General features: G+C 38.8%; 1 protein-coding gene across 2 annotated transcripts in view; it reads right to left on the reverse strand.

The window, feature by feature from the left end:
- The window catches only part of Sort1 (sortilin 1), a 69,046-nt gene that overhangs the window by 18,140 nt on the left and 29,037 nt on the right, over positions 1–21,869 (reverse strand). The window contains exons 4-10 of one of the 2 annotated variants that reach the window (XM_026402760.2): positions 13,669–13,771; positions 13,032–13,196; positions 9,318–9,391; positions 6,675–6,724; positions 5,497–5,624; positions 2,569–2,713; positions 1,637–1,792 (exon numbers count right to left, since the gene is read on the reverse strand). In XM_026402760.2, coding sequence (XP_026258545.1) covers positions 1,637–1,792; positions 2,569–2,713; positions 5,497–5,624; positions 6,675–6,724; positions 9,318–9,391; positions 13,032–13,196; positions 13,669–13,771 — 821 coding nt within the window. Of the gene's footprint in view, positions 1–1,636; positions 1,793–2,568; positions 2,714–5,496; positions 5,628–6,674; positions 6,725–9,317; positions 9,392–13,031; positions 13,197–13,668; positions 13,772–21,869 lie in introns of both variants that reach the window. The other variant, XM_026402759.2, reaches the window with a different exon arrangement.

The raw sequence follows: 21,869 nt of genomic DNA on the forward strand, positions 1-21,869 counted from the left end.
CTTGAAGGTGACATTAGGGCCCTAATCTCTTCCTCTTCCTCTGTCGGAAGTAAAGGGGTTTCCTACACCACATGCTCCCACTATGATGTGCCAACACAGGCTCAAAAACAATGGGGATAACTGACCATAAACTGAAACCTTTAAAACTAGGGGCCAAAACAAATCTTTTCTCTCTAAAAGTTGATTACCTTAGGTGTTTTGTCACAGTGATGTAAAGTTAACTAACACATTTTAACTCTTGAACCAACATAATTGGCTGATATCTATACTCTTCCCTTGTCTGCTGCCTTAGAAAGAAGAAAAATCTACCATGGGAAGGCATCCTAATTTTTCTTCACACAAGGCCATGACAGCAGGCTTATCTTAGGGATTCTCAAGGTTTAAATATGGTGCTTAAATATTACTAATAATCCCTAATTATTGTCTCTCCACTATCCCTCTTATACCTTTTTCTTTTTTCCTTATAATTCCTCCCTTGTCCTCTATTTTCAATATTATAAACTGTTACAATTTAATCCAGACATAATATGCTTGAAGTTTTCTGAGGAATATCAAATAGAAAAGAAAGTGACAGAAGATTCACTTATTCAGCAAACATTTGTGTATTCACTATGTGAAAAATATTGCAAGCCTTTGGGAATATATTAATGATCAAAACAGACAAAAAGTTTCATGAGATATACATTTCTACTAGAGGGAGACAAATACTAGACATAGTAAATAATTGTACAGTATGTTTTTTTAAAAAAAGTGCTATAGATGCACACATGCACACAACTAAAGGTTGATTGGGAGTGAGCGGGGTGGCAGGGCAGACTGGAATTTAAAATAAGATAGTCAGGGACGGGTTCACTCAGAAAGTAACACAAGAACCCCTAGCAATTTAGCAAAACCCTGTCTCCAAGTAAAAGGACCAGGAATGTGGCTCAGTGGGTAAGTGTCCCTGGGTTCAATCCCTAGAATACAAAACAAGAAGCAAAGACTGAGCAAAGACTTAAGGGAGAAATGCTCAGAGTGAATCTGTAATCACTGACTGTGTGCATATTTTAGAATGGACAGGGGCCATGTGAGTGGTGCAGAGCAAATGAAAGAGGGAGAACTGGAGGTGAGGTCAGGGAGGAGATGAGAGCCAATGTCACTTCGGACCTGGTAAGCCACTGCAAGGAGTTTACAAGAGAAAACAAAGAGCCCGCATCTTCTACCAGAAAATACATAAATAAAACTTTAAAAGCCTTTATACTCGGGATTAATATATTTATTTGCATGACTGAATCTTGGTAAAGGTAAACCTTGTAGAGCCAAGGAGTAAAACATTAGAAGAATCTTTGCTGGTTATTGCTAAGCCCTTTACAAGAAGAACAGAAGTGGCTCAAATTAAGGCTTGTTTCTGTTGGTTTAAATCTTCCAATACGGAAGACTCACTTTATAAACTAAACAACATAGACTCCAAAGCATCTTTCTTCCTACTTGCTGCTGCTTTGCTCTCTCCTAGTTCTATTTACAACTTAAAATGGGGAGGCAAAATTTACATGGGTAGGCTTGTTGGCTAGGCAAGCACATTATAACCTGGGACCACCAAATCCTATCACATAAGCAGAAGGAGCTGCAGGAGCAGAATAACTGCACCAGGACTTACCTTCTGAGAGCGTGCTTGTGATGTAGACCCCGCGGAGGGAGGTCACATTCGTGAAGTCGGTCTCTCCACCTGTGGTAGTGTAGAGATGTCGGTCCAAAGACTTGGAGTACACAATGCCCCGATCATCAGAGGTAAAGATTGTGCCAAATCCAGTATCTAAAATAGGTGAAAAAAAACCAAAACAACCCATTAAGTCTCAAGAGGAAACAGAGAGAAAAACAATAGTCTAGTCATATACAACTACCTGACTGACCCAGTAGTCAGGCAATTTGCCAATTCTCTCTCTGCACAACAGAGAGCTAATTAGGTTTGATGCTCAAGATCTTCATGATCAACTTTAGTTTCAGTACTCTGCTAAGTATCTGGAATTTGAGAATGCTGAGTTTATTGAATGACTTAATTGGATGATATAGAGGAGCTCTTCCCAGAAGTATCACAGTCAGTGACACTGTATTTGGTTCATATTTTACACATTTCTAAATCTTTAATACTCTAGAACAATGTTTCTCAAACTATATGGGATGAAGGATCACTTTCTAAATTTTCACTGTCACAAACTGATGTTTTTGTTAAATATAACAGAAAACAATCACTAGAAAAGTGAAATAGACAAAAATAAGCCCCCAATTTTCTTTTATCATTAGCAAACAGACATAAAATGACTTTGTTAAATGGCTGTAAGACATTCTGAATTTTTCTAGTACTTACCTGGTAACAGAGGGTTTGCAAATCAGTAAGAGCTGAACTACTCTGCTCCAGAACACATGAACATTCAAACTACAATAAACCACCAAAACAAATGGCCTTTTTAAAAGGCAAGATGTTACCTCTAGGACAGAGTAGTCAGTTAGGAAAAGTCAGCATGTAAAAAGGAAACTGGCTCAAAGCTTATATCTGTACACATTTAGGATGGGCTATAAAAACGCTCTTACCTCCAGGTTCATCTACATGCATGAATACCATGTCATCATTCGCTGCCAGAATAGAATAGAACTGTTCCTGTCCCACAGAGGGAAGCTGGGCCATGCTCCATGTGTCCCCTTGATCTGTTGACACATGGATCCTTCTTGTTGTATCCTGGAATAAATATTCCAATATCTATCTTTTAAATTTTCTGTCATGTTGCCATGTGCATAGACGTGAACAGGAACATTTTTTAATAATTATGATTATTTACTTCCTCACCGGGTACAACTGCAATGAATGGTCATAGTACCAATTACCAAAGCAATTTCTAACCCCTTCTAGCCAGTGGGAAAATCCATTCTAAGTAAGGTTATCTTGCTTTTGCTGTGGCTCTTTCACTCTGGCATGATTTCCCAATTTCTGATATTCCATATCCTTCAAAAGAGCTAAGGGTTGGATGGGACTATCAATCGGCTCTATAGACATTTGGTTATACCTTATCAAATAATTCTTAAAATGATGATTACTACATAAAAGTTTGGTCCCTTTGAAGGGCTGGGGATATAGCTCATGGTAGAAGGCTTGCTTAGCATGCACAAGGCTCTGGGGCCCTGGGTTTGATCCCCAGTACCTATCCTCAGTACACACAACACACACACAGTCCCTTTGAGATAGTCCTAGCATAACCCAAAGAATTAGATAATTAAGAATGTAGAAAATGGAGATGAAACCCATGCTTGGGAAATCACAGGGAAGTCAAGATGGGACATGCTTTTAAGGAGCTGTCTCAGAATAGCCACGTAATGAAGGGAACATGCATGGGCTGGAAAGAGGCCAAGGAGGGTCAAGAATTACTATAAGGAAACTAGCCACAGAGTATTCACCTGGTGAAGGAGTCTGTTAAGAAGGTAATTCAAGCCTCTCTGATAAATAGCTTAAAATAACTAGTAGATACAAGGAGCCATGGCATGAGAATTAAGCTCCAGGCCTCTATATTGTTAAACACTTTTTAAAGTTCAGTGATAAGTACATTTAACTTATTTGACTTACACTGAGATGTCTAATTACTTTGAATCCTATTCTCATTGTTACATATAGAAACTAGAGTTACAAAGCATATAACACAATTTTAATTCTGTAAATAGCAGCATATGAATCTAAGAAGGCTACTGCTGGAATCTGACAGTTGACTTCCACCAGGGTTCTACCACTGAGTGACCCTAGACAAGTTGCTCAATTTTTTCACCTATAAATTTGAGATAAGAGTATTAGCTCATAGGATTATTGAGGGATTATTAAAAAATTGCTCAAGTTATCTGTACTTACTATGTCAACTTCCCCATCTCTAGCTATCTCTGAAGTGAACTGCATCAGTCTTTTAACCTTACTAGTCCAATGAAACTATTTTTGTCAAGGTCACCAACAACCCATTTTGCCAACTCAAGTGGGAAATTCTCAGCATTCATCTAACTTGATACATCACTTGAATTTAACAAAGCTGATAACTTCCTTCCCCTGAAACACTTTCTTTCACACTATCCTGACTCTCCCCACCATACCCGTCCCTCCCTCCCAGTCCTCATTGCTAGATTCTTCCTCTTTCCAATCTTCAGTATGGGGATGCTTGGGCTTACTCAGTCCTCCCATCTCTTCTCTACTTACTCATTCCTCCAGAAGGGATATTCTAGTCACATGGCTTTAAATATCATAGAATTCTAGGTGATTCATGCTTACTTGACATTTCTACCTAGATATCTAATGGGCAGCTCATACCAAAACTGAGTTCTCCCACAGATTTTACTCTTTCTGTAGTTTTGGCCATCTCAGAAAATGGAACTGCCATTCATCCAACTGCTCAGGCCGACTCTAAAGTTATCCTTGGTTCCACTTATTGTCTCACAATACACATCTAATTCATCAGCAAGTCTTATTAGCAATATATTTTAAAAATATATCCACAGTTTCACTGCTTCTCTCCTCATCCACAGTTAACAGCCTGGTCCTAGCTATCACTCTTGCCTCCTCCCCACACACAGAATACATGTGTGCTACCCTGCACATATATATGCTCTTAAAAAGGAAGTCAAATCACATCATTCTCTCACTCACAACCCTTTTGCAACTCCTCAGCACACGAAGAGTAAAAAACAAAACAGCGTCTTCACTGTGACCTAGAAAGGCCCATATGATCTGGCTACTGGCTCCCCTCTGACCCATTCCCACACACTCTGGGCATACATTCCCCTGGGCCACACTGCTCTCTGCCCCTTTTCTTTAATAGATGGAGCATGCTCCAGCCTGAAGGTCTGTCCCCACACATGCTGTTCCTCCCCTTCTCCTCCCAGATGTCTGTATAGTCCTGCGCTCACACATTCAGATCCTAGCCAGCCCCCCTTGACCACCCAGTATGCAACACTGCCTCGTTTCCTGCTGCTGTGTCCTTACTCTGCTTTAGACTATTTTGCTGATTTAATTAACCCAATACACTTATTTGCTTAGTATTTATTTCCCTACTTGAATATAAGTTCTGAGAGCAGGAAATTGATCTATTTTGTTCACTGCTATATTCCTAAGACCTAGAGTAGAACCCAGAACATAGTAGATATTCAACTGATGTTACTTATTTTTATTTTATTACTATTATTGAATGGTATTTTGTTACCATGATTAAGTAGATGGCTTTTTTTTTCAGATATCCATGTCTGAATAAAGTTCAAACACCGATCTATATATCCCCCAAAACAATACCAAAATTCATATGGTAACAAAGACCAAAGTGCAGAGCAGCCCATGAGGGGGGTCAATCAGTCTCTGTAAACAGAATCACCCCAAACTTTATAGTGATATTAAATATTGCAAAGATAAGAAACTCTGTTGGTACTAAGCAGTAAATGGATGTAGGAGAGGCATATTTGCAGAAATGTCAGACCTCAAAGTGAAAAGGCAATACCCACCTTATCAGCCATCACAGAGGCAAAAAGGAAACGTCCCCCAAGACCAAATGAGTAGATTTTCACACCAATGGTTTTGAAGCTTTTTCCCAAGTCTGAAGTTCTCCATAATTCCAGTGCCCCAAGATCAGCTTCTTAAACAAGACAAAATATTAATTAAACTTTCATTTACAGATGAGCCCAGATCAAAACAGCTGCTTTAGAATTGCTCTTAATTTAATAACAAAGTATTCTAAATCCTGTGCATGCTAATTAAGTAATAACACAAACAGGATATAGCATCAGGTTCAGGGAATTCACATTTGGGTTTTATTTTGTATGTGAAATGTTTTATGCTGGATGGAAAGATAGAATTTTCTTAATTCCTACACAATATCACATAAAAACATCACAGCCACAGCATCCTGCTCTTCTTTCTCCTCCTTGTTCTCCTCCTCCTCCCCCTTTTCAGTGCTAGGAATTGAACCCAGGCCTTGCACAAGTTAGGCAAACATTCTACCACTGAACTAGATCCCCAGCCCTTTTTATTGATTTATTTGTTTCTGTTTTGTTTTGTTTGTGGTATTGAGGATTGAACTCAAGACCTTGCACATGGCGAGGCAAGTACTCTAACACTGAGGTATATCCCCAATGCTTTTTATTTTGAAACAAGTCTTTCTAAGTTGCCCAGGCTGTCCTTGAACTTGTGATCCTCCTGCCTCAGCCTCCCTGTAGCTGGGATTACAGGTGTGAGCTACCATGCCAGGCCATTCCATGTTCTTTTGCAGAAATCATGATGCATTTCAATTTGCTATTGTTTATAGCCTAATATTTGCTTTATATAAATACAATGGTAAAATTAAGTATACTATCTCCATGTTCAGCCTATTCATGCGTGTATGTGTGTTTCTTCACACACACACAGGTATGCATGTTGCTGGGGTCTGAATCCAGGACCTAGTGCATCTAGGCAAGTGCTCTACCACTGACTATTACCCCCAGTCCTAGCCTACATTTTTATTTGACATGGGCATAGAGTAGTAATTTGGTTGTACTTTCAAGATTTTAAAAATCACTAACAGTCTCTTTAGCTATTAAAATTTCAGAAGAATGGAATAGTCTTGTTTCTATCTCACACAATCCAGAATATTCTACCATGAATGGATAACAGGACACCCTTTGTGGAACTAAAACATACTTACTGCAGGAGACATTTGCATAGGTAGTAAAGAAGATGGTGTTCTCTGACCCCCTATATAAGGCAAAGACAGGGGAGAAAAAAGGGTTAAGGCTGCTGATGGGCTATATCAACCTTAGTCGCAAAGCCCATGGCAAGTCTAGTGGATGTCATCCACAGGCACCAACTGACAGCCTTCTCTGCTACTGTGCACCATTTCTCCTGTGGTCTACCAAGATCCTTAGGGCCTTGCCCCATGTTTCTCCTAGACCATTATGGGGGCACATTCAGGCAGCCAAAGTAAGCTGTTTAAACTCTCCAAATTTGCCTCTTCTGTCATACTGTTTCCCCTGTAAAATGCTTTTCTCTCACATAACCAAACTGTACCCTCACAAACTCAAGCTTAAAAATCTAGCTCTCCTATGAAGCGTTCTTGTCATTCTAACTGGAAGGCTTCTTTGATGCAAGCTTCTAGAGCAGTGATTTCTCAATCAGGGTCTATTGTAGCATAATATTTGCTTTACATGAATATACTGCTAAAATTAGACATTTGGCAAAGTCTGGAGACATTTTTGGTTGTCACAACTGGGGTGGAGATGGGGTGGGCAGGAGTTGTTACTTACAGCAGGTACAGGCCAGGGGGGCCACTGCACATCTTATAATGGAGCAGGGCCCTCAATAAGGAATTATCCAGCCCAAAATGTCACCAGTGACGCATTTGAGAAACTGCCCTCTATATCAGCCACTTGACATTCACTGTCTCCCAGTTGGCTATGTTAATAGCATGGTGTGTGCCTCATATCTCTCCTTCATACTCATTGGTTTCTTCAGGTCAGGTACTAAATTTTATGTTTTTATTTCCTCTCAGAATCCAGTCTGATGATTTGTATGAGCTAACTTAATTTAGTTCTTTCATTTCAAATAGACAACTAGGTCAGAGGTTGAGTTACTTAAAATGTAACTTGCAAAAGGAGTTTGCAGGGAACTAGATTCAGACCCTAATGTTACTTAGAGATGACTACCAGCAAAAGTTGCTGGGTTTGAGCATGTTGTCTCAGGACTTCAGGTTGTAAACTCCTAGAAAGCAAACATCTAAAAGGTGAGTATCTGTTATAATATATTTAGAGTCAAACAAAGTAATGAATTATAAAAGTGAATAACCTTGCATAGAATTCAAAATATCATTTTAACGGAACTTTCTGATTTTAAAGATGAATTCTAATGATCAAATTTTCTATACTCTTAAACATGTGCTACATTTCTAAATCCAACAGAATTGAAAACATTTGTTAACTTAATTCCCTTAAAAATCACTTCATTCCTGATTACACCTAATATGGTACAAGCAAAATTTATTAAAATACATTAAATGAGAGCAAATGTGGTATGTATACCACAGTGTTGCTGTCAAAACCTCACTGAATGAGCATTTCTGGAAAAGGTCCACTTTTTAAAGTTTTAATTAATTTTGGTAGACATTTCAAATGTGTATTATACATTTTCCTGATTGCCTAAGTAGAGTACATTAAACTCTTTCTTGGGATTATAGTTCATCATTAGGAACATCAATCATATCAAACCATCATACAGTGTACCCATTAGAAGTTACTGAAGTACGTATCCTTTCTTGATCCAGCAATGAATAATTTCATACTGTTACATGCTCTAAGTTTTGTCTGTTCTCTTAGAGTTTTTATGCCTCCTTCCAGCTCTCAGGCTATAATTCTAATGCTGTCATGTGCTTGTTGCCAGCAGCCACTAGCTCATCTCTGTCAGCAATCTGCTACAAACTGGGAAAACAGATTAACAATTTTGTTGAAATTAGTCAAAGGAAAAAAAGAGAGACACTCTCAACAAGAGTCTGAGCCTAATCAGAATTTTGGAGGTATGAAGGCTGTTAATTAACTCTTTCCTTTTTTTTTTTTTTAAGTTGTTGATGGACCATCATTTATTTACATGTGGTGCTGAGAATTGAACCCAGTGCCTCATATATGCTAGGCAAGCACTCTACCACTGACCCATCACCCCAGCCCTGTTAATTCAACTCTTTCTCAACCACCCCCCAACATTCTCCAAACAAATATTTTGCAAAGTAAAAACAAAAGCCCAGGGAGGTTAAGTCACTGTCTAGCAGCAGAGGCAGGTTGGAACCAAGGTGACTTGACTCTCAAGAGCTCCCTCAACCTCGACATCTCTATGCAGGCACCTGATGGGGGCATTGCATCCTGCCAAGAGAAGTGAGTACATTCTAGTGAACGGACAGTGTGCCTTTCGCAGTCTGAAAGCTCGTTCAGCTTTCTTCCTGATTCCTTACTACGTTCTACGTAACTAAAATGAATTCCTAGACAAGGGAGCGTAAATCTGGGTGCAGAGAAGCATTTATCCCCAAACTAATGTTGTCACAAGTTGCAGAATAAATCCTTTGCAGGCAGAAGCTACTCAATCACGTGCTTTGTTTATATTCTAACATTTAGTCAGACTAAGTCTTCTTTTCCAGCACAATAGAAGTTCTTCCAGGTTGAGGTCTGTGTCATACCCTTCTCTCCCTTATGGCACCCTGAAGAGTACTTGGCACATAGTAAGTGCTCAATATTTATTCATGTGACTTTTGGCAGCATTATCAGAAAAGGTTTCGGGCTATGCACAGATGGAGTCTTCTGTTACTCACCATTTGGCCAAACACACTGCTTTGTGGATTTCTTCCCATTTTCCCCCAAAATTCTTGGACACCCACAGGCCATTCTGAAAGATTATAAATGACTTATCAAAATTCCAGCTTTATCCTGTGCAGCTGCTTGTATGACTTTTAATAATTCATATCTAATCATACAGGACAGTAAACACACACTCTGAGGCTCTACCAGAGCTCCCTGAGCTTCACAGATACATACATGGCTCATCTGGGCTCCTTCAGGGTCTTGGGAGTTCAGAATAACGAATGCATATGAAGCTCCCACTGGATGTTACATAGGGGATACAAAGATGAATAAGACCCACTCCCTACTCTCAAGGAGCTCACAAGGGGCATAGACAAGGTCAATGACAGGTGGTAAATGACATGGAAACAGCCTAGTGTAGAAGTGGGGAGGGGAGGAACACTGCATCAGAGAGTTTCCTGAAGAGGAGAGTCGCATCCACTCTGAAATGAACAGTATAACCAAAATAAGGCACACATGGAGATGAGATGCTGCTGCACAAAGCTAGATCAGTTTTGCAAAGGCAGGGAGGTAATAAAGCACTGCAACACGTGTAGGAAGCTCAAAGCCATTGAACATCAACTTGCAAGGTGAGGAAATGCAGAGCTAATGCTCAGAAGAAAGGTGAGGCAAGCTCACGGAGAGCCTCCTTGTAGGTCAGGCACTGTAAGTGAGGTGCTCTCCTCAGGAGGAAGACTCTACAGTTTCCCTTTCTTAAGTGGCATACTTGGATGAGAATGGGAAAGATGGATTTCAGAAGGTCCCAACTGAAAGTAGGACATGTGATAAATAACTGTCACATTAATTAATTAATTAATTTTATTTTTTAATTAAAAAAATTTTTTAATGTTTATTTTTTAGTTTTTGGCAGACACAACATCTTTGTTTGTATGTGGTGCTGAGGATCGAACCTGGGCCACACGCATGCCAGGCGAGCGTGCTACCACTTGAACCACATCCCCAGCCCAACTGTCACATTAATTTAATTAAGAGTTAATGAGGGGCTGGGGATGTGGCTCAAGCGGTAGCGCGCTCGCCTGGCATGCGTGCGGCCCGGGTTCGATCCTCAGCACCACATACCAACAAAGATGTTGTGTCCGCCAAAAACTAAAAAAAATAAATATTAAAAATTCTCTCTCTCTCTCTCTCTCTCTCTCTCTCTCTCTCTAAAAAAAAAAAAGAGTTAATGAGGGGGGCTGGGTTTGGGGCTCAGAGGTAGCACACTTGCCTGGCATGTGTGAGGTACTGGGTTCATTTCTTAGCACCACATATAAATAAATAAAATAAAGGTCTATCAACTAAAAAAAAAAAAAAAAAAAAGAGTTAACAAGGGCTGGGCATGCCTGTAATCCCAGAAGCTCAGGAGGCTGAGGCAGGAGGATCAAGAGTTCAAAGCCAGCCTCAGCAAAAATGAGGTACTAAGTAACTCAGTGAGACCCCATCTCTAAATAAAATCCAAAATAGGGCTGGAGACGTGGCTCAGTGGTCAAGTGCCCCTGAGTTCAATCCCTGGTATCCAAAAAAAAAAAAACAAAAAAGGTTAATGAGGATTTCAACATAGCCTTGAAGAATAGGACCAGTAGGAGTTCAGAAGCTAGAATGGAACTAGATGACTTTTCCTGTAGGGTAGTACAGGTAGTATGGGTGTGTATGTGGGTATATGTGGGTGTCCTTGAGCACATATGTACCTCAAAGTCAATCACTCTGGGTTTTGGGTTGGGGTCTAGAATGCATTGTTGTATCATTAACTAGCATAAGGATTAAGGGATGTAGAGCACACCTGAGAGAAGGACATGGAAGAAGCTCAGTTTTGGATTGAGTTTGAGGTATCTGTGTAACATACAGCTAGAGATACCAAGGAGGCAGCAAGATAGGACTCTGAGGCCCAACAGGGAAGCCAGGGCTAGAGATAAGTGATAGTTAAACTGTAAAAGTGGCAGAGATTACTACTCAGAGCAAAATGAGCAGGGGGCATTTAAGGATAGTTGAAAGGTGTTTAAGACCAACAAGGAATGACCAGAAAGGTAAACAAAGGGAATGATGTCACAGAACCAAGCCAGTAGGATTCCCCAAAGGAGGGATGGCCAATACTTTGAAATGCAGCAGACTCAATAATATGAAGACTGATAATGTCATTTATATTGACAACGTGAGTTAATTGAGCTCAGCTTCAGTGGAGATAGGACAGAGATGCTCTGGTACAGATGAAACTGAATGGGGCTGATCTAGACAGAGTTAATCTTCTGTGCTCCCCCACCCTCACCCACCATTCTTCAATGTCCCCCTTCCTTTGGTAATAATCACCTCACAGCATTTGTAATCTACCCTTAATTGGAAGAAATTCCAGGCGAAAATACAGATTGTTTCTGTCCCTTCTTGAGGATTGCTTTTTATTTTTTATGTGCTTGAGATAAGAGGGTCAAAGGGGAGATCCATGGTTCTGTCTATTTTCATGGAGGAGGTCTCTTAGTTCCATTTAATTTCTCTAAGGTCTGAAGCACCCCAGCAAGCCCTTCCTCTGGCCTCCATCAGCTAAGTATGAATAAGAACCTGTTGGAGCACCCCTCAGCCTCATCTCTACTCAAACATCTCCCCACGAAAGACTCAGCACCTGGACCTCTCTTCCTGGCCCTTCATCCTCTCCATGTCACCTTTGCCCTGCCTGCCTAGTCCACAGTTGGTTGTCTTGTTTCTGCCCCAGAATAGTCAGCACAACAATGGCTCTTAAATTTTAGAGTGCAGGCCCTGCTGGGGAGCTAGATAAAAACATGAGCCACTGCAAGCAAAAGTCACAGGTTTCTTGTATCTGGGTTGAGGCTTAGGGATTCACATCTTTAACCCACTTGTCAGATGCTCCCATCGGATGCTGCTGCTCAGTAGAGTATACCAAGCCTACTTATACCATATGCACTCTACTTATACACCATGTAAGTCTACTTACATACCCTATATACATACTTACATACCAGATATACTTACATAATCAGTAGACTATACCAAGTCTACTTATGAACATATACACTTATGAGGAAAGTCACATAAATGTAAAGTGTAATTTTGACCATCATAGTCTGGCCACTCAGCCACTTGGCACCCTCAACTCCAGGTTTGGAGACTGGTCTTCCAGGACAGCAAGAGCTGAATGTGTTCTTCAAGGAACTTTCAGAAGACAGATGGGTCAATGAGTGAGGGACACTGGTTTCTGGGGATAGTATAGGAATGTGGTATGGGGCTCAGGGAGTTGAGGATTTGGATATTTAATACATGAAATGTCAAAGGCAGAAATCAATACATAACCAAAGAATTAGCAAAAAAGGAAAAGATATATAAAGATGTGGTTTGGTCACAAGAAAGGAACAATAACAATACTAGGAATTTGATGATTTACACTTATCTCTGGTAGCACAACAAGAATTATTTTTAGTTCATTTCTTCAATAGCACATATATATTTGCTTAAAAAATTATAATGGCAACTTACATTATCCTTATCTAAATAGACAGCAAATAGAAATCATATTCTTTATCAAATAGGGAAGAAAAGTAAAAAATACATATTTTGTGTGTAAGACAACACTGGGAAAAAGGCCAACATAAAAGCATTTAGCTACCATGTCCTTTTAAGACAGTCTATTCTTAAAGTATAAAAATGGCAACAGGCAAGCCAAGCTTCTCAACTGGACTCACCTCAGTGCTGAGGGCTAACAGGTAATCAGAATTATTGGGGCTATACATCATCTGAGTCAAAGGATGAAAAGGGAGATCTGTCTGCACGAAGTTCTTTGCAAAATCTGATGACCTGAAGATTCTTCCTCCACGACTTCCTCCAGATACCTCTGCAGTTAATATCACCTGGCCAGGAAGAGAAAGATCAAATTTAGCAAAGAAAGTTCTTGTGCCATTTTCACCAGACATTAAACTCTTTAGATTATATAAAGATTTGTTGCTCCATTTGATTCCTTGAGTATTAATCTTAAAAAAAAATCATTCTGAATTGAGCTAATACATTATACCTGCAATTTTGAGCCTGATCAATTTTGAGATTTGTTAGTTTCCCAAGAGACTAAAATGTTGTCATGGGGAGTACACACATAATGCTAAAAACTGCAACAGAGGTAGAAAGATTTTGATGCATCTTAGACAGGTACCGAAAAACCTTAAGATTCTTGTGTGACTGATATTAAACTATGCCTAATTTTAAAAATTCAGCAATACTAAACTAAAATACAATATTGTGTATCTCTGGATTATTTTAATACTAACATCAGACAGCCCTGTATGTGTTATCAAGTACCAACTTTATAGATGTAGGAATGAATCTCACCTTTCCAGAGTTCTCAGGACCAATAGCCATGCCAAATTCAGTCCGAATAAAGGTGTTGTTGATGAGATTTGTAATATCCTTAAAGTTCTTCCCATAATCCTCACTGAGAGGAAGAAAAAAAAAGGGCAAATTTAGAGTGTGGTGATGGATATTATTGGGTTCATATTTGGCTTCTTCTCTCTCTTATCATGACTTTTTCCAGTGGGGGCCTGATTAGTCAGAGAAAATCCAACTCCTTCACCAGTGAGGGGCTCAGGAATCGGGGAGTGACCTAGGTTGAGCCAGGGAGACAAAAAGGGAAAGTTTCATATATATAATTATTATATATATATATAATATAATAATATATATAAATATATATCTTATTGTTTGTGTGTGGTACTGGGGATTCAAACTTTGAAACCAAGGGCCTCATATATGCCAGGCAAATTCTACCACGGAGCCACATCTCTAGCCCCAAAAGAGAAAGTTTAAGAGTTTGAGGTCTTCTAGAGAACACATTTCTCCCCCAGATAACCACTTGCTGAAATGGTCTGTTTCCCCTTAGACCATCTGTTCTCAATCAGAGTGTTTCTGTCCCCCAGGGAACATTTGGTAATATATGGAGATATTTTTAATATTCAGGGTTCAGAGGCTACTGGCATCGAGTGGCGGTCAGTGAGGCCACCAAATACCCTACAATGCTCAGGAAACAATCCCACAAAAACAAAAGAATCATCTGTACCCAATGTCAACAGCACTAAAGTTGAGGAGTCCCAACAATGTAGTACGTGAATGCAAAGCAAAAAATCGCTAGTCATTTTGCAAAGGAAGGGACAAATGAAGTAATTCTGGAATTCCAGAGAAGCAGAGCCTAGGACACCGGATTGCACTGGCCCTGAAGCTGTTCTTGCTCTGTGTTTAGTTCTGTGAATCAATAATTCCCTTGTTATTCAAGCTAGTTTGAGTGGAATCTGCTAAATGCAGCCAAAGGCCTCCTAACTAATCTGTTAATCCACAGCACTTACTACAAAGCTATAAATTTATAGTAGGGGTTTTGATGTTTTTCCCACTAAAAGTTACCATCCCTAGACAAAAGTTTCTAACATATGTAGCTCACAAATTACAGTTAGGAAAAATCAACCATCCTTAACTCTTGATTTCTCAAAGCTTTTCCCAAAAGTTCATTTCAACAATACCTTTGAGAGGTATTTGAATCCACGTTCAGGTTTTAAGAAATCTAACATGAACCTGAAGGGGTTCTGTATTTTGTTAAATGCTTTTTCTGCATACATTCTCCAGCTCCATCCATTTACCAAAATGCCATAATTTTATTCTCTTTTAATGCTGAGAAATATTCCATTGATTATATATGCCACATTTTTTAAATCCATTCATCTACTGAAGGGCATCTAGGTCGGTTCCACAATTTAGCTATTGTGAATTGTGCTGCTATTGATGTGGCTGTGTCCCTGTAGAATGCTGTTTTTAAGTCCTTTGGGTATAAACCGAGGAGTAGGATAGCTGGGTCAAATGGTGGTTCCATTCCAAGTTTTCCAAAGAATCTCCATACTTCTTTCCAGATTGGTTGCATCAATTTGCAGTCCCATCAGCAATGTATGAGTGTGCCTTTTTCCCCACATCCTCGCCAACATTTATTGTTGTTTGTATTCTTAATAGTTGCCATTCTGACTGGAGTGAGATGAAATCTTAGAGTAGTTTTGATTTGCATTTCTCTAATTGCTAAAGATGTTGAACATGTTTTCATACATTTGTTGATTGATTGTACATCATCTTCTGAGAGGTATCTGTTTAGTTCCTTGGCCCATTTATTGATTGGGTTTTTTTTTTTGATGTTAAGTTTTTTGAGTTCTTTATATCCTAGAGATTAGTGCTCTATAAGATGTTAACGTGGTAAAAACTTGTTCCCATTCTGTAGGCTCTCTATTTACCTCACTAATTGCTTCTTTTGCTGAGAAGAAGCTTTTCAGTTTGAATCCATCCCATTTATTGATTCTTGAATAGGAGTCTTATTAAGGAAGTGGGGGCCTAATCTGATATGATGAAGATTTGGGCCTACTTTTTCTTCTATTAGGCGCTGGGGGGCAGGGAGCATGGGAGGAATGTTGAAACTTTAGATAGGGCAAAGGGAAAGGAGGGGAAGGGAGGGGGCAAAGGGGTAGGAAAGATGGTGGAATGAGATGGACATCATTACCCTAAGTACATGTATGAAGACAGGAATGGTTTGACTCTACTTTGTGTACAACCAGAGACATGAAAAATTGTGTACTATGAATTGAAATGCATTCTGCTGTCATATATAACAAATTAGAATAAATAAATAAATTTAAAATTAAAAAAAGAAATCTAACATGAGCAAACAATTAGAAGCTGTCTGACAGGTTTAATGTTATGCACTGCTCTCTTAAAACAATAATGAAATGCCAAATCAATTTAAATTTGTTAAATTTAAGTATCTATCCATGAAGACCACAGTGCACTTCAAGTTAGTTGCCCAGAGAAATGTCCTCACTATAGAATTTATGACCTAAAAGGACGGTACAAATTTTGGTTGTATCTTCACTAAATAAAGAACCAAGAATAACAGAACGTGAGAGATGCAAGGAATCAAGGAGAACAGCTTGTTCAACTCCCTCTCATGGGGAGTTGCAAGGGGAGACACTTTATCAAAAGTCACGTAGTTAATTAAGGACAAAATTGAAACTACAGTCCAGTTCTTTTAATTCTTAGCTTCAAACTAAAGACTACTTTAAATTAACTGTGAGGTTTTCCTCTCTTGCTAGGGCTTGTGATAGGACAGTAGAGATAGGTTGACAGGAAGCTGGAGACAGGAGGGACACCCCAATGTGGTTCAGGTCTCTGGTAGTATGTTAAAATAAACTGCATGTGTTTAAGTTGTTCAGATGACTCCTCCTCTCCACAGGAAATTCCTGGCTACATAAAATAGGGATTGACACCACTCAACAAATTCCTACACAGCCCTAACTTTGGCTTTTGAGTACAAGATCAGTTCTTACTCTCCTGACAGCCAGCAAGAGATGTGCATAAACAATTCCCAGCTCTGCAGGATCCACAGCAGCAGCAGCAGCAGCAGCAGCCCATACAACCTTCCCAGGGGCTGCAGCAGTTTGTCTATTACCATTTACAAATCTCCCCCCTTTGTGGCATCCCCAGGGAACCTCCACAAACCTGTTGGCAAGCCTGCTTGCTTTCTAAGAACTTGGCACAACAAACTCATCCTTGTGCCCTTCAGAAAAAGAAAGCAACATGAGTGAAATAAAACATCTGTGGCAACCCTGTGGTAGTCAGTTAAACAAATGGAGAACCTGCTGGAGGTTAAATAACTAGGGTTCTATTAGGCTGCTTTGGGCCTGGAGAGATATAACATAGAAAATAAAGCTACCTTCAAATAAAATGCTATCAGCATACATATGTATATGGCATGCATCACAAAGTGGAAATCAATAATACACCCTGAAAACTGAATCTGCTTTTCAAACTCCATAAGATAATTAATGGAATTATACACAGCAGTCAAGTGATGAGTTAACAATTAAAACCCTGTGAAACCATCTTTTAGAAACAAATCTTTTTAATAACCATTTTATGCGTCAACCCTTAATATCTGCTCATTTAGATTACCAAAAATAATCGCTTTTGGCGTATCTGGTCTAAACATGCACATGAATTGCACATGTTTACAACTCGAGATAACAATGCTGAAACACAAATGTGTGAAATAGAGCTTGCCTTGGTCCATTTGGACTGCTATAATAGAATACCATAGCCTGGGTGGTTTAAAAGCAACAGAAATTTACTTCTCACACTTCTGGAGGCTGGGAAGTCTAAGATCAGGGTACCGGCAGACTTGGTGTCTGGTGAAGGCCTACTTCCTAGTTCACAAATTGCCATATTGTCACTTGTCACTGTAACATTATAAGGCAGAAAGGTCAAGGGAACTTCCTGGGTCAGTCTCTCTCTTTCAAAATATGTTTCTATTCTCTTTCCCACAGCCTCTCATACTAGAGATTGAACCCAGGGCTGTGTGCGCACTAGGCAAGCACTTTACCACTGAGCCCCGTCCCCACACCAGGGGTGTCTTTTATAATGGCACTAATCTTTTTAAAAAAAAAAATTATGGAAATTATTTTTTAATACCTTTGTTTTATTTATTTTTTTTATGTGGTGCTGAAGATGGAACCCAGGGCCTCACAAAGCGCTAGGCAAGCGTTCTACCCCTGAGCCACAACCCCAGCCACACCCCCATAATGGCACTAATCTTTTTTTGTGAGGACTCTATCCTCACATCTTAATCACCCACCAAAGGCCCCCACCTCCTAATGCCATCACTTTGGGGGTTAGGATTCCTTTATTTCTTTCTTTTTGTGATGCTGGGAATTGAACCCAGGGCCTTGGGCATGCAAGGCAAGCACTCTACCAACTGAGCTATATCCCCAGTCCGGAAGGTTAGGATTTCAACATATGAATCTGAGGGGGACAATTAGACTATAGTTTTCTGCCCTTGCCTCTGCCCCCAAGTTTATGTCCAGATTCTCACATGCAAAATACATTCATTATATCTCAAGAGCCCTTAAAGTCTTAACTCTTTCTAGCATCAAGTCTAAAGTATAAAATCCAAAATGTCATCTGAATATTATCTAAATCAGATATAATTGAGTCTCAAGGAAAGATTCATTCTGAAGTAAATTCCTCTCCAGCTGTGAATGTGGAGCCAAATAGGTTATGTGCTTCCAAAATACAGTGGCAAGACAGGCATAGCAGAGACTATCCAATCCAAAAGGGAGAAATGAAAAAGAATAGAGGAGATCCAGGAAAGTCCAAACCACAAGGCAACTCCATGAGATATTAAGGCTTGAGAATAATATTCACTGGCTCAATGTTCTGTCCTCCAGATCCACTGGGCTGATGGATGACCCTGCACACATGGCTTTGGGTGAAAGCTATGTCTAAATGAGAAAGGTTACCCTTCCTAACCTAGCCCCAAATTTGAAACTGAGGAGGCAACATTGATGATTTCTGAATTGCTTTGAGGGTCATTGTCTTGAAAAATAGTACCTATTAGCTGAATAGTTTTATGGTTCCATCCTTTCAAACTCAAGAAGTCCAGCAGCCTTCCTTCATTCCATTATGTCTCCTTCCTCTTAAGTTCAAACTAGTAATTTTTCTGCTGGATGGTTAATTAAGTTTATGGCTCATATCTATATTCATCTTTATCAAACGGTCTCTTGGCCAATTCTTAGTGTTCACAATTTTTGCAATATGTGTAGACTGAGAAATTCCTGAATCTTTAAGTTCTGCTTCCTTTATGCTTAACAATTCTGTCTTTAAGTTCATTCTTCTCAAATTTTGCTATCAGCTGTCATGAACAGCCAAAGCTATAGCTTCAATTCATTGCTTAGATATGGCTTTAGCTAAACTCCCAATATTGTCACTTGCAAATTCTACCTACTATTTAACACTATAACATGAACACAATTTAGTCAAGTTTTTTGCCACTTTATAACACAGATTGCCTTTGCTCCATTATCTAATAACACAAGCTTCTTTTCTGTCTGCAACCTCCTCATGACAGCCTTTAGCATTTACAGTCTCACTAACATTGTGCCATGGATTACAAACACTCTGGCTAAGACAGAAGCTTTTTCTATAACTGTACCTCTTTTTGTCTATATCCTCAATAGAATCATTTATAAATTTTTATTCATAGCAATCTAGGCTGTTTCTAACATGCACCTGGAAACTCTACCCATTTTCTCTATTCCTTTGTTCAGTTTGCCACGTTGCCAGTTTGCCAATAAAAATAATTATTGAGTTATAGTTTTCACTAATTGGAAAAGTTGATACAGTTCACCCCCATTCATACAATCTGTATTTGCAAATTTGCCTACACACTTAAATCTATTTGTAACCCCAAAGTCAATGTTCATGGTGCTTTCACAGTCAGTTGGAGATATTAGCAAGGCAACCAAGGATTTGAGTCACATAGAACATACGTTCCCAGCTGAAATCAAAGATGATTATACTCTGCCTTCCCATCTCAGCTTTTATACTGCAAACAAGTATCATATTCATGGTCCATTCAGTGCCATAATTTTGCATTTCTGTATTTTTTGCTAATGATTTTTCTGTTTAAAATGGCCTCCACATGTAGTGGTGATATGCTGTTTAGTGTTCCTAAGCAAAAAGACTTTGATATGCCCCATGGTGAAAATACATGAGTCAAATAAGCTTTATCTGGCCATGAACTCAATTTTAATTAAGCAACAATACATACTAAATAAAGTATCTGTAGACAGAAACACACATAAAACAAGGTTATGTATTGATCAGTTGACAAATGTTGTAACCAGAGATTTGCAGAAAACTAACCCTTTATTTTCCCTAGAAGCAATGGTTCAGTATTCACTAATTCAGTGTTTGTGGCAACTTTATAGAACATAATAACTATAACTATCACAAATTACAAGTACCAACTGAATTGAGACTTCCAGTTAAAGATCAACAGGGAGGGGCTTGGGATGTGGCTCAAGCGGTATTGCGCTCGCCTGGCATGCGTGCAGCCCAGGTTCGATCCTCAGCACCACATACAAACAAAGATGTGTCCACCGAAAACTAAAAAATAAATATTAAAAATTCTCTCTCTCTCTCTCTCTCTCTCTAAAAAAAAAAAAAATCAACAGGGAGAATGTGGCTTATTAAAATGTGCCAAAGGAATCCTAGACCTGAAGTAGCTGCCAGGTTACAATGGCAAAATTTAAACCCACACTAACCTTATAAAGCCCACTACTTTCAGTCACTTTGTTTCTGTCTGATGCTACCTTGTATTTTAAATATTTTATTGTGTTTTATCATTCCTGGAAAAATTCATATTTTCTGTAGAAATTCTGAAAATATAAGTGGAAAAAAATAAGCTGTACATTACAAATAAAAACTTTTAATCAGAAGGAATATGAGTATCTGGGTTTCTTATTTTGCTTTGACTAACAAGATAACTCTAACAGTATAAAACAAATTGTATTAAAGGTGAACTGCCATAATCATGCATTTAAGTAAAGTTTTTCTTTTTAAACAAGCAGTAAAATACATCTTGAAAATGGAATTTATCTTTACCTGTAACTAATATATACAGTCATTGTTAATAATCTACTGTAGTGAAACTGAACTGAGAATATCATTAAAAAGGTTGCATGTTGGGCTGGGGATGTAGCTCAGTAACAGAGCACTTGCCTGTTTGTTTAGCATGTGTGAGGCCCCAGGTTCAATCCCCAGCATCTCAAAAAAAAAAAAAAAAAAAAAAGTCTTCACACAAGATGGCTTAAAGAAGATGGCTAACTGCATTAGCAACTCTCTGCCTGTCGTATACCTATGTTATCTTTTTTTCTTTTCTTTTAAATCTGAAACAACATCCTGAAAAACTCACATTGACCATAGAATAAACTTTGATATGAAATCTCTTAGGGATTTCCAGATTAATTTCCAAAATTTAAGTAACTTTCAAGAGAAAATAAAAACCAAAAATAAAGTAATCCAGTAGTTTTGTGCTAATTAGGTACAGAATTTTGATGCAGAACAATGCATATGTTTGCATGGCTAAGCAGAGCTCATACACTGAGGAGTTAGACTCAAGGCCACAAAGCAAAAAGACGCAGGATATCTTCTGGTTGAAAAAAAAAAAAGTATCATCTGAATTATAACTAGTTTATTTTTTAACTTCATATTTTGCAAGTGAGAGAGACAAAGGTACTTAACAAGCTATTATACAAACTAATATTCATTAACAGAGAATCAAAAATTTATACAACTTAAACATGATTTCAACTGAAGGTATTAATATATTCTCTCAATTTTACCTAACCATTAATGCTCCTGGGACTTTATTAGCTCCCAAATCCTTCAACAATTCTTTTTCAAAACCTGAAGTATAGTCCCTCTAATTGCACAGGTAAGAGAAAACTTTCTTCTGTTCTTGCAAGACCTTCTGCCTTACTACGTGCAGCAGGTGGCATGTGACTAGCTGTCTTTTGTTTGTATTCCTAATAAACCTTTGACCATATAAGATTTAGTAGACAAAGGTAACCTAATAAATAAAGCAGTTAAGAATGCCATGAAACACAGAAGAGTCTTCGGAGTGGATCTGGTGGCCTTTATTTTTTACTTTTTGTAATTTGGCAACAATAGCA

Source organism: Urocitellus parryii, chromosome 11, assembly GCF_045843805.1.
Source record: "Urocitellus parryii isolate mUroPar1 chromosome 11, mUroPar1.hap1, whole genome shotgun sequence".
NCBI classification, from domain to species: Eukaryota; Metazoa; Chordata; class Mammalia; order Rodentia; family Sciuridae; genus Urocitellus; species Urocitellus parryii.